We start from the raw sequence: 13,385 nt of genomic DNA, 5'->3' as shown, positions 1-13,385 counted from the left end.
TATCGTGTGTGTGTGTTGCTTCAAAGTCCCCGCTGTTCCATAAGGTGTTTTTTTAATCCGTTTTTTAAATCTAATTTTACTGCTTGTTTCAGTTACTTGATGTGGAATAGAGTTCCATGTAGTCATGGCTCTATGTAGTACTGTGTGCCTCCCATAGTCTGTTCTGGATTTGGACTGTGAAGATACCTCTTGTGGCATGTCTTGTGGGGTATGGATGGGTGTCTAAGCTGTGTGCCAGTAGTTTAGACCGGCAGCTCTGTGCATTCAACTTGTCAATACCTCTCATAAATAAAAGTAGTGATGAAGTCAATCTCTCCTCCACTTTCAGCCAGGAGAGAATGACATGCATATTATTAATATTAGCTTTCTGTGTACATCCAAGTGCCAGATGTGCCGCCCTGTTCTGAGCCATTTTGCCATTTTCCTAAGTCCTTTTTTGTGGTACCTGACCACACGACTGAACAGTAGTCAAGGTGTGACAAAACTAGGGCCTGTAGGACCTGCCTTGTTGATAGTATTAAGAAGGCAGAGCATCGCTTTCTTATAGACAGACTTCTCCCCATCTTAGCTACTACTGCATCAATATGTTTTGACCATGACAGTTTACAATCTAGTGTTACTCCAAGCAGTTTAGTCATCTCAACTTGCTCAATTTCCACATTATTTATGTTGGAATCATATGCATTATGATGTTTTGGTACCGGTATACCACTAGTTAGTAATTATCTCACCCCTCATTTCCCCTGTGACTCCATTTCCCAGGATTCAGTGTGGGGCGGGACGGGCTCTCCGTCTCGGTACCAGTCGAACCACACCAGCCTCCAGCAGCAGGCACGTTTCGAGACCGTCACCTCAGGGAAGAAGAAGAAAAAGCAGAAGATGGTCCGGGCAGACCCCAGCCTGCTAGGTGAGGACAAAAACAATGATGCATTTTTTAAAGAGTTAAGAGTATGACAGTCATTTGTTATTGTATCACCTTCATTCCTATATCACCACTTGTAATTGATACAGCCTTACCTGGCAACTCACAGCATCCGTTGATAAGAAGTGCTCTACAGTTTAACTGTTTGACATTGAATCTAACGTAACTTCTCCTGTTCTCTCCCCAGGTTTTTCTGTGAACGCGGCGTCTGAGAGGTTGAATATGGGCGAGATAGAGACGGTGGAGGACTTTTAAAGGGACTGCTCTGCCGCCACTGACTCAATCCGTTTTGAACAGCTGTCATTTTCCCCGCCCACACGTCCCGTCCCAATCCTTTTACTTTTCATTTTTGAAAATGCATCCTCTTTCTGTTCTCTTTAAGTTAATTTAATGTTTGTCATTGGAAGCTGGGGATGCTTTCCAGTGCCAATTGACCCCCACCCCAAAAACATCCCAAATGAGTATTTTGCCCTATGGGAGACCGGGAGAAGGCTAATGACGCAGCCAGACAATCAAACGGAACATTCACGCAATGAAACATTGAACGAACTGACCCAAAAAAAATTATGAATTGAAATCTGACTACTCTCGGAGAAGAGAGCAGAGCTAAGGGGATGAGGAGGATGTGGATGTCTCTCCCCGTCTATGGTTGGCTGTTCAGTTCCCTCCTAGTCTCTGGTGTCTGAAAGTACCCAAAAAGAGAGGCCATTTCCTGATGCAATCATCTCCCCATGGAATTATTTTACGCGTGGACATAAGGGTGGGGATGCGGGGGGATTTTCAATGAAAAAAATTGTCATTTAAACCTTTTTTATTTTATTTTTTAATTTATTGAAAGTTTTTCCTCCCCCTTCCAGTTAGTTAAATCTTCTCTCCTGTTTTCTGCCAGTTGCTTGTGGATGATGGTTGCATTGTAGGAGCTAAGGATGTGTGCCCGCTGATGTCCTGTTTTAAGGACATGCTCGAAAGTTCCAAGTAGTTATCCATTTCTTGTAAAATACTAGGCTGTTTAAAGAATAAACTTTCAATTCTGCATCTGTATTATAATATATGAAAATGATGAACTACTGGAGTCATACTTTTCTATTGCGGTATGAAATAAAACAGTCTCTTGTGTGGGCTGTTCACACTTCTGTCTTTTGTATGAATGAACAACTTCAAAATACTGAAAGTGTATAATTTTTCCTTCTTGCCTGCACAGTGTTTGTACTCCCACCCCCCTCTGATGCTGATGCACTGTAGACAGATTTTTTTTAAACATTGACACTTTTAGGGAATTTGTTATCCTGTGTAAGATTCAACGTTGTGTATTTATCTCATCCCAGTCACTGAGTTCCAATACTACTCTAACCCGCCTCTGGTGAAGCAAAGCTCCTATCTTCTCACAACCTATAGCTATCTCCAACTGGCAACCTGACCCCCCCCATAACCTCTTACCAGTACCACAGATAATACTACCCCCAATACGAACTTTTGTGAAAAAATACCTGAGTCTGTATCGATGATCTACCAACTGGAAAGCATGGGACGATGGACTGAGAGGCCTGGGAAGGTGTTGGGATGGTGAGTCTTCTCCAAGTAGAAGTTTCCCGGGGGTAGATCTAGGATCTGCGTACCCTGCCCCAGTCCTAACCCTAACTGTTCAGGTGGAAACGGTTGAACTAACCTTTAATCAGCATCTAGGGTGTATTTCCGTGTTTTTCTGAGGAGTATGAAGTGGGTGTACCCTCATCAGAGGTGTTGACAAAGTCTGCACTGTCCAGACACTTCTGTCTTCATACACAGTCCCTCCTCCCCCTCTTTCACCTCTCTTCCCCTTTTCCCTTCGCTCCAGCCCTCACTAGCCCATGCTTCAGGAGCTCTGGAGACTCCCAGTGCAGTCATCCTCCTCACAGAGACAGGAAACATGGCCAACTGCAGCAGCGTTTCCAGACTTGTCCTCATGGCCCTCCTCGGCCTCTGGGTAGCCACCCTCCACTCAGGTAAGCTCCCTGCCGGACAGTGTGTCTCCTGGTTTTCCTTGTATTAGTCATGGGAAGGAGGGTAATATATGATACATACGTCTATTTGGTCTTTACGTTTAGAATATCCCAAGTCTGAACGCATCAAAAAACAGTTCCCGCTACAGTAAATGTATTTATTACAATGTTATGAGTGTGTTTAGACATTGTCTTTAGACCTCACCGCAAGAGGACAAGGGTAGAACACTGGTTTGGTTGTTTAGTCATCTGTAGAGATGTGGATTAGAAATAAGTGGGTGTGCTTGTGAAAAACAGACTCAAGATTTGCCACCAGAAATGCAGGGGTTGTTGAAGGTAATTTGTTGGAAAGTTGAAAGGCAAAAATATACTCCCTGCTTTTTCTTTTGCTCCCACAAGCACATCAACAATATTATGTGCAATTTCAGGGACATTAAAATTTATTCAAATCAACGTTCTACTTTATTTCAGTGGACAAAGAATCAGAATATTCTAGGGTTTTTTCTGAATGTTTCTCTTTTGAGTGGGCATTGGATAAGTATGGTCATATTTAGCTGTGCTCAAGGTGAGTGTGTGTACGTGTCATTTTCCCCCACTATTGACCTAGAGGCCCTGTTGCGAGAGGCCTTGCACTTTAAATGATGCAGTTGTTCGAGAAAAGGGACATTTAGAGACTGAAAGCTAGTCTTTGACAAACACGGTGACTCACTTGCTTTCATATAATAACTCATGTTTAGAACCCTTCTGAAACGCAATATTGGCTCAATCTGGATGTGGTTTCGCTCTGCCAGGTGTCGTCAACCTTTTCTATGTGCTTCTTTAAGGTTTTCTCATTTTTTTCTAGAGAGAATTGTTAAATGTGAGAGGAGCTTATCAAAGTAAAGCTCCCCGCTGACATTTTAATTACTTGCACTGATGAAATGGTTAAAAATGACAGCAAGTACTTGGAATTTATTTGATGTCCCTCTTAAGAGTGTAAGAGTTGTATTTTTACGAGAACCCTCTCTGTGCGTGTGGTCTTCCAGCCAATCTGCTGATTCTGTATGTTGATCAGCAGGAAGTCTCACCCTCTCGTTTTAGTTTTTCTATTTCCCCCTTGTTTCTCTTTCAATCTTTGTCTCTCCCTCCATTTCTCGGGCCTCTTTATCCCTCTCATTTCTTTCTAGTTCTCTCTCTGTTTACCTCTTCCTCTCTGTTAACTTCTCTCTCTTTCTCCCTTCAATTTGCTCTTTCTCCTACTCTCACACCTAAGTGATAAGCCTAAGGCGAGGCATGGGAATGAAGGGGATTCCACAAAGCCAGGGATTGTGAGGGCCTTGGTGCTGCTTTCCTAAGGCCCTACGGGTCAGGGCAAGGGTTAAAGCCACCAGAAACATGCCACTTTTTCCTCCAAACAATGAACTGTCAGTAAGCAGTGAGTGGAACATTGACAGCAGTGTGCTTGAGACGTCAATGTCTTGTCAGAGAGTCTAACGCTAGAATGATAGTTACACACCTAAAGGATTTTGAGGTTGAGCTGGTTGGTTTGATGAAGTCTTCCTCGAAACGGTGACCTGTACAACACTGTTGCTTGGCATGCCCTGGGACAATGTTTTTTTGAAATTATTTATTTATTTAACGAGGCAAGTCAGTTAAGAACAAATTCTTATTTTCAATGACGGCCTAGGAACAGTAGGTTAATTAACTGCCTCGTTCAGGGGCAGTACCTTGTCAGCTCGGGGATTCGATCTTGCAACCTTTCGGTTGCTAGTCCCAACGCTCTAACCACTAGTCTACCCTGCCGCCCTGTTTTTGTGACCAAGCTGAGCTTTTGACATCAATGTCATGCCGGAGAATGTAGAGCTAGGATGGCGTTGTTCATCGCTAGAATGATTTGTTACACACCTGTATCATCGTAGGATGAGCTGGATGGCTTGATAAAGAGACGTTTTGTAGACGAGTGTTGAGGTGTTACTGAGCTCAGCGTTTCTTACATCTACGTTTACATGATCATTATGTTCAGTTTAGCATTTCAACTTGGAACCTTGTGCATTCTCTTTTTTTAAACTGCACTTCCATTTTAAGATTTATTCTTTTGATAATTTTGTATTTCCTGTACCAATGATATGTCTATGGTCTCACAAGCATAAGATTCAGTATCAGCACCACCACAATCTATATTTCACCTGTTCAGCAAATCTCAAAGTTAACCCATGAGTGATGTATGTGAATGATGTCGTTTTGCACCCACATGACTCCTGTCATGGCCGGAACACAAGCTGCTTACTAAACCGTTTCCACCAAAATCTTCCTTTTCTCATTTTATAACTGCTCTGACTCATGACCTATCCAGGTCATTCTTCTCTTAGGGGTCACGAAGAAAAGAAGACGAGGAAAGAAAAACAGTGTAACAGTATTTGGACCCAAACAAAAGTTCTCCTGTTCTCCCCTTCGAGACCCAAGCCCTCATCTCTTAGTGATCACGGAAGGGATGTAGATAAGGACAGAAAGCTGTTTAGAATGATTTGGACGCAGCCATAGTACACTGCCTCTGTACTAACCTCCCAGAGACCTCATCCGGGTTTCAAGTTGTATTAGTCGTATGTACAGTTGAAGTCAGAAGTTTACGTACACTGAGGTTGGAGTCATTAAAACTCGTTTTTCAACTACTCCGCAAATTTCTTGTTAACAAACTATAGTTTGGTAAGTCGTTTAGGACATCTACTTTGTAATTTTTCCAATAATTGTTTTCAGACAGATTATTTCACTTATAATTCACTGTATCACAATTCCAGTGGGTCAGAAGTTGACCCACATCAAGTTGACTTTGCCTTGAAACAGTTTGCGAAATTCCAGAAAATAATGTCATGGCTTTAGAAGCTTCTGATAGGCTAATTGACATTATTTGAGACAAATGGAGGTGTACCTGTGGATGTATTTCAAGGCCTACCTTCAAACTCAGTGCCTCTGCTTGACATCATGGGAAAATCCAAATAAACTAGCAAAGACACCAGGAAAAACAATTGTAGACCTTCACAAGTCTGGTTCATCCTTGGGAGCAATTTCCAAATGCCTGAAGGTACCACGTTCATCTGTACAAACAAATAGTATGCAAGTATAAACACCATGGGACAACGCAGCCGTCATACCGCTCAGGAAGGAGACGTGTTCTGTTTCCTAGAGATGAACGTACTTTGGTGCGAAAATTGCAAATCAATCCCAGAACAACAGCAAAGGACGTTGTGAAGATGCTGGAGGAAACGGGTACAAAAGTATCTATATCCACAGTAAAACAAGTCCTATAGCGACATAACCTGAAAGGCCGCTCAGCAAGGAAGAAGGCACTGCTCCAAAACCACCACTTTAAAAAAAAAGTCGGACTGCAGTTTGCAACTGCACATGGGGACAAAGATTGTACTTTTTGGAGAAATGTCCTCTGGTCTGATGAAACAAAAATAGAACTGTTTGGCCATAATGACCATCGTTATGTTTGTAGGAAACGGGGGGGCTTGCAAGCCGAAGAACACCATCCCAACCTTGAAGCACAGGGGTGGCAACATCATGTTGTGGGGGTGCTTTGATGCAGGAGGGACTGGTGCGATTCACAAAATAGATGGCATCTTGAGGTAGAAAATTGTGGATATATTGAAGCAACACCTCAAGACATCAGTCAGGAAGTTAAAGCTTGGTCACAAATGGACAATGGCCCCAAGCATACTTCCAAAGTTGTGGCAAAATGGCTTAAGGACAACAAAGTCAAGCTATTGGAGTGGCCATCACAAAGCCCTGACCTCAATCCTATAGAACATTTGTGGGCAGAACTGAAAAAGCGTATGCGAGCAAGGAAGCCTACAAACCTGACCCAGTTACACCAGCTCTGTCTGGAAGAATGGGCCAAAACTCACCCAACTTATTGTGGGAACTTTGTGGAAGGCTGCCCGTATTGTTTCTCCCATGTTAAACAATTAAGGACAATGCTACCAAATACTAATTGAGTGTATGTCAACTTCTGACCCACTGGGAATGTGATGAAAAGCTGAAATAAATCATTCTTTCTACTATTATTCTGACATTTCACATTCTTAAAATAAAGTGGTGAGCCTAACTGACAGGGAATTTTCACTTGGATTAAATGTCAGGAATTGTGAAACTGAGTTTAAATGTATGTCGACTTCCGACTTCAACTGTACAGGATACACATGGTATACATTGTCCAATTACATGCTTAGTTTCATGTTCCTTCTCAACAATACGAACACAAGGTAAATGGCTCAGTAGAATATAATATTTTTTTTTTAGCAGAAGGTTAATACAGGAAGGCGGCATAATACAGGAAGGAACAATTTATACACCAATATTTAGACTATAATGTATTTATAGTCCAATAGTCCAGTGATCACTGAAGTAAAGTACACAAGAAAAGGAAGGTGTTTTACAGTAATGGGACCCGGCCATAGTACACCTTCCTGGCCAACTTGTGGCCTTTACCAGCCTACAGGTGGTGAGGAGAGGTCTGCTATAAATTCTGAACCTCACAAACAGAATATTTGTAGCGATCGCCCTGTGGTTTGTCAGAGGGTGTTTGGAAGAAGGTGGAGTAAACCCCACCTGGGAGGCAGTCAAAGAGGTGAGGTGAGGCGAAGACACGGACACAGGCAATGCCCCTTTTGGAGGTGGGCACAGCCGCAGGACCAGGTGCCCGGGCAGTGTGGCGTTCACATACGCCCGTTTGCAAGCTCTGTAATCTCTCCGGGCCGTGTGAAATCCTTACTGGACTGGAGAGGTCAAAGCCACCAACGTCTGTCTTTTATTTTTAGTGTCTGAGATCAGCCTTTTCCTAATGTCTGTGGGTTCTGTCTGGTTCGTTGACATGTCTAGGTCACAATACAGTAGCTAACAGGGACAAGAGGCACATAAGACTGAGATGGCACGTTCCATCATCATGGGTTTTCAGTGAGGCAGCTCTGTAGGTTAGTGGAGTTTGGAAGTGTTCCTCTGGGCGAATGAGACATGGAGGGATGCCCTAGCTTAACTGCTTAAATGTTTATATATTGTCAGTGAGTGACAGAGAGCCTATGGGCTTACTCATACTAGATGTGATACCCATGTTAGTGTCTTGTCACAGATTGGTTGTGTGTAGACCCAGGTAGCAGGGTTTGGTAGACTGGTATTACCTGAAACTGGTAGTGAGAACACCTTTGGAAACTGCGTCATGAGAATAGATACAGCTCAGTGTTGATCTGTGGGAGATGAGACAGAGGATTCAGCTGGTCAACGGTAGCGCTGCGGTCAAGTCTGGGAGCCATTACTGGAAATTACGGAGAAGCAAATTTCTCCTGCCCTCCTTGACGAAGCAAACAAACACCAACGGGAAAAAACATCAGAGCTTTTTTTCTCCCCGTCTTCATTAAACAAAGCTGTCCAAGGCGGCACAGCCTTTTTACAGACACAGACACACACACACACACACACACACACACTGACTATTTGATAAACATCCTTGTTTGACGTCCAGTGCCCGGCCATTCTATGGGCTGGGGCTACTGTAGGTTTGGGGCTGGCTGGCCATTACCGGTTGGAGCCTGTCTCGACTGCAGCCGCCCTCCCTGAACGCACAAGTTGCCTTTTGTGCCATGGGCTGAAGGCCTCATTGATGGCAGGGCTGGCCAGAGGCCCAGGGCTCTGTACCTGCAGTCAGCCCCTGCACAGGAAGCCACATGCTAACACGAGTCAACACACGCAGCAGAAATACTTACCCCACCCGCTTGCCCGGCCTATACCCCGCCTGGGTAAAGGCTGCAGTACACAGGCCATCACTGAACTCTGAACGTCTCCTAACCAAGCATTCCCACTCACCATAGCTAATACCTTCTTTTTTTTATCTGATCATCTTGAAAATACACAACCAAATGTATCAGTTCAAAAGATTGTCTGTGTACAGACCGGAGTACACAGGCCATCACCAACAGGGTTATCTATCACCAGTTTGTGTGTGGTGTTGGAATTCTAAGTCGTAAGGATGCTTATTAGCTATGGGGAGTGGGAATGTTTGGTTGGGAGATTTGCAGTGTTAAGTAAGGTTATGAAGTTTAGAGTGGGTGTCTTCATAGCTGGAAGGTAAATATGTCGTAAATAGCCTAGGTGTAAATATGTTTATGGTTTTGCTGGTGTGTGAGCTTGGGTAGGTTGAGTCAGTGAGTGAATGGGTGGGCTTGTGTGTGCATCATACATGCGTGTGTGTGGACGGTTTGTTTTTCTTAGGTGATTGGGATCGAATTTTCCCCGTTCCATAGATTCAAAAAAGCAAGGTCACTCAGCTGTGCGCTTGAAGGGGAACGGCGGTTTACAGTTAGTTAGCTGGCGTTCTAAGTCCTAGTGTTTCCATTCCCCTTTAACACAAGCCACCGAGGACACAGTGTTTCTCAGATCATTGGAGAGAATTATGTTGCATTTTAGTCAATTTAATTGGCCGTATCCAGAATCCACTCTTAGTACTCTTGAGCCTTGCCTTCTACTGGGGAACCGCGAGAGACAGCTTTTTTTTAAGAGATCTGGATTCCATGGGTACTATGAAGGTGTGAAAAGTCGCATACCACCTCAATGCTAGGACCTGTGGAATGTAGGTGAGAGGAGTGAGAGACGCAGGAGAGAGGGGAGATGCAGGGTGGAGAGAAGAGCGAGGTGTGCGGAGGAGTTGAGCGAGGTGTGCGGAGGAGTTGAGCGAGCACACAGTGGAGGCTACCTGAACTGTATACAGATAGTGCTGATCCTCTACAAAGCCTTCCTTTCTGTGTCTTAGGCTGCTAGCAGAGCAGCACAGAAAAGCTATTAGTTCTTCCACAAATTCTGTGCCTTTTGAGAAGTGTAACTTGGGTAAAAATAATAATAATAATAATTTCACCTCATTTTAATATTCTGTCATGGAACACATGTTCAGCTTCATAAGTGTTTTCCCTTTTCAAGAGGTTAAATAATACATTTACTGTAGTAAGTGTCAAATAAAGTAACAGGGTTGACTATTTTAATACCCCCTGTGACAGTGGGAATGGAAGCTTGTGTGCAACAGGGAGTGGAAAATGAATGCAAGCTTCACAAACCAAATGACATTGTAAACATTTTTCCAGCCTGTCTATCTATGGGTAACAGGGTTGAGTTGTTATTCTTGAACCGCTAGGTTTTCCACCACAAAACACCAGGAAATGGTAGAACCAGCTCATCTGAAGTCAATCTTCTGAAATGACTTTTGTCAAAGCAACAAAATAACTAGAGCTTTACAATGATGGTGAAACTTGGAGACATTTTGGGATGAAGTGGGTCAAAATCTTCCTGGAAGTGACAGGGTTGAAGAGGGACTTGTCCAAATGCAGATGTATTGAATTTTCCCTGGTATATAAAGAAGGGCACGTCATTTAATATCATGAATTTATTGATGCACAATTTCTATTTAAAATATCAGACGCAAAAAAAATAGGCACTATTTCGTGGAATGAACCACTAACTTGGCCCTCTTTCCACTGCAGCGTCAAAGACTGGCTGACATGTAGCTCTGTCAGTACTCTAGCTTACATTCACAGCTCTGTCCCTCACATTAGCAGCCGCCAAACCAGCAAAGCTACTCCTTAGACAAACTATTACGTGTAATGAAACATTTGTCATATTTTCAGTTCACACTTTTACCTCAGGGTTGTTGTTTTTTTATATAACTAAATGTAGCTGAAACTGAAAGTGTGTGTATAACTGAGCTTGTTGAGTTATCCTCATGTTTTTTGTTTAACCAGTTAGTCCCATTGAGGTCAGAATGTCTGTTTTCCAATGGACTCTTGTTTTCCACACATTTGCACTACCAATATGTACAAGATGCTACATTTAAACAGTTATAGACTCTTTAACTATTTGAACAAGCCCAAATTGGAAACACACACACACACACTGTTGCACTGCTGTTGTTCACAGAGACTGCGGCAGACCCCACACCCACTTTACAAGGGGACAACCAGGACACGCTGTCCGGAGAGGGGGCGTATGAAGTCACCACCAAAGACCCCTTCCAGGATATGACCGAGAGTGTGTTGACCTTCGAATACGAGGACACCACACACTCACAGGCCGTGGACGAGGAGGAAAGTGAGACATTTCCCATCACCAGTAAAATAATATTGAAATGTTATTAATATAAAGAATTTGGGTTATACCCAGAGGATTTAGGAAATAGTATATTCTGTAAACATTTGCATGTGAAGAGCCATTGGCCAAAGCTCGCTGGAGGTTTTTTTTGTGTCTAAATCCACACCACAACCCCTGAATTGGTAATAAACCACACCATTGTAAAGTGTATCGAGACTGTGATTCATTTTAAATCAAATTCGACCTTGACTTGACAATCCTGCTTTATACCCGTGTGTCAGGTTGGTGGCCTAACCTCTGACCTTTGCTCGTTGTGTGTTCTCTGTGTGCCCCTGTATCCAGGTGTTCTGGGCCCGGGTGCCATCACAGCCATCGTCATCGCAGTCGTCCTGGGGGCTTCAGTCCTCCTCGCCCTCATCGTCATTACACTCAGGAAGTTCACTGCTTCCTAGAGCCACTTCCTCCTCTTTCTTTCAATCTCTCTTTCACTTCTTTGTCACTTCCATTCATCTATCTTTATTGTTTTTCCCCATTCTCTAAATTCTCTCCCATTCACTCTGTTTCCCTTACACACATATATTGTGAAAGTGAAACCCTCTACAACCCTGGATGCTATAATGGTATGTGGCAGGTCCCTTTTGGCCTTGAAGAGCAACTGACAATGAAATACCTTCAGCCTCTAGCTACTATAATCATGCTGTTCTTGTTGGCCCCCATGTCCACTATTACGTTGTCAATTGGAGGTTTAAGTGGGAGTTAGGATTTGCCCCTAAGAGGACATTAGAGACTGGCAGGTTCTTCCAGTGTAACGTCATAGCTTTAATAAAATCCCTTTTACTTTACTTGTAATGATCTGTGTGCCGAAATGTTTTGTCCAGCTTTGATTTGTTCTTGCTGATCTTTGTGGAAGTAATTTTTTTTCTGACGGTTCTGTTGTGTGTTGCTGTATCCTGTCTGTCTTTGTGTATGAACGGGTGTGATGAGTGTGTCTTTGTGAAGATGAATCCACCATGTTCATTACGTTGCTGAGTGCCTACTCCGTTTGGTTAAAAGTGAAGTGTTATTGACAGTAGAATAAAAAAATGAAATGATTTACCAAATGTACAACACAGAATTCACTTGTATGATCAAATGTTATTTGGAATGATCTTATCTCATGAGAGAATGTTTTCACAATGCACACAATGTGCTACCTTTCATTGGCAAGTAGTCTTTTTTTAATTTAAGAAACGTTTGCCATTTTCCATTGGAACAAACATATTGATAGTGACCCAGAATTATAATATTTGAATATGAAAATGCTGGCGTCGTCAATAAATAAACATAAACAGGGTATTTTTTATTTTTTTTTAACCTGCAAAGCAAATAACCTTGCCTATTAAACGGCAGAATGACTGTTGTGTTTGTGTTTTTGGGGGGGATTGATGGGAAGCGTTGTATAATATTTAGATTTTCTCTGTATTACTCTTGCGTTTTACCAATCAACTAACTAATGCTTATGTAAAACAAATATTCTTTAAGGTAATATCACCTGTTTTGAACTATGGTTTATATTGTATAAATCACTTCCTACAACCAAATATTAGTCTTGTCATTTATTTCAAATGTATATGGGTAATATATTGGTGCACCAAGTTTATCTGTAAAGCAGAATAGAGGGCTTCATTCATCCAATCACAATACAAACAGGTGTTGTCATAAGTTATTGTGTTGGACTGACACAAATACCCGCTGACGAGTGGAAGTCACTCACTCACAGGTGCCGGATGTGCTAGTCAGCAGCACGTTTGACGCTTAGTGACACTGGAACAAATGAGTCATGGGAGCACAATAAAATGTGTAAAACTTCCATGGTTCCAGATTAGAACTGGCTCTATGGGTTCTGGTTTGGAAAAGACCCAAGTCATCAGGAACATGGAAATATAATCAATTGTATATGATCAGGACACCAAGGGTCAAAGGTTAGAATGGCACACCAGTTACTCCTCAAAAGGGAAATAGTAATGGATTATCATTCACAGTCAATCAGTGGTATAGTTGAACAGTGGAACAGGAGAGATTGACTTTGTCACTACTTGTATTTATGAGCAGTATTGACATGTTGAATGTACCGAGCTGTCTGTTTGAATTACTGCCACACAGTTCGGACACCCATGCATACCCCACAAGACATGCCACCAAAGGTCTCTTCACAGTCCCCAAGTCCAGAACTGACTATGGGAGGCGCACAGTACTACATAGAGCCATGACTACATGGAACTCTATTCCACATCAAGTATTTGATGCAAGCAGTAAAATTAGATTTAAATAATGGATAAAAAATAAACCTTATGGGACTGTGAAGCAACACAAACATAGGTACCGACACACACACACACACA

The 13,385-nt window shown here is 42.6% G+C and overlaps 2 protein-coding genes across 8 annotated transcripts in view; both read left to right on the top strand.

The window, feature by feature from the left end:
* Positions 1 to 2,055, top strand: part of gigyf2 (GRB10 interacting GYF protein 2) — a 32,330-nt gene extending 30,275 nt beyond the window's left edge. For all 7 annotated transcript variants that reach the window (XM_020466371.2, XM_020466369.2, XM_020466368.2 and 4 more), the window contains exons 27-28: positions 763 to 907; positions 1,110 to 2,055. In XM_020466371.2, coding sequence (XP_020321960.1) covers positions 763 to 907; positions 1,110 to 1,177 — 213 coding nt within the window. In that variant the 3' untranslated portion in view covers positions 1,178 to 2,055. The remainder of the gene's footprint in view (positions 1 to 762; positions 908 to 1,109) is intronic.
* Positions 2,056 to 2,181: 126 nt separating this feature from the next.
* LOC109874473 (protein SNORC-like) lies at positions 2,182 to 12,584 on the top strand. The gene is made up of 3 exons (XM_031810291.1): positions 2,182 to 2,904; positions 10,834 to 11,004; positions 11,347 to 12,584. The coding sequence occupies exons 1-3, from the start codon at positions 2,829 to 2,831 to the stop codon at positions 11,454 to 11,456; spliced, it is 357 nt and encodes a 118-aa protein (XP_031666151.1). The 5' UTR covers positions 2,182 to 2,828; the 3' UTR covers positions 11,457 to 12,584.
* Positions 12,585 to 13,385: the final 801 nt, after the last annotated feature.

The sequence above is a fragment of the Oncorhynchus kisutch genome, linkage group LG30 (genome assembly GCF_002021735.2).
Source record: "Oncorhynchus kisutch isolate 150728-3 linkage group LG30, Okis_V2, whole genome shotgun sequence".
Lineage (NCBI taxonomy): Eukaryota > Metazoa > Chordata > Actinopteri > Salmoniformes > Salmonidae > Oncorhynchus > Oncorhynchus kisutch.
This window is presented reverse-complemented; position numbering and strand designations above follow the sequence as displayed.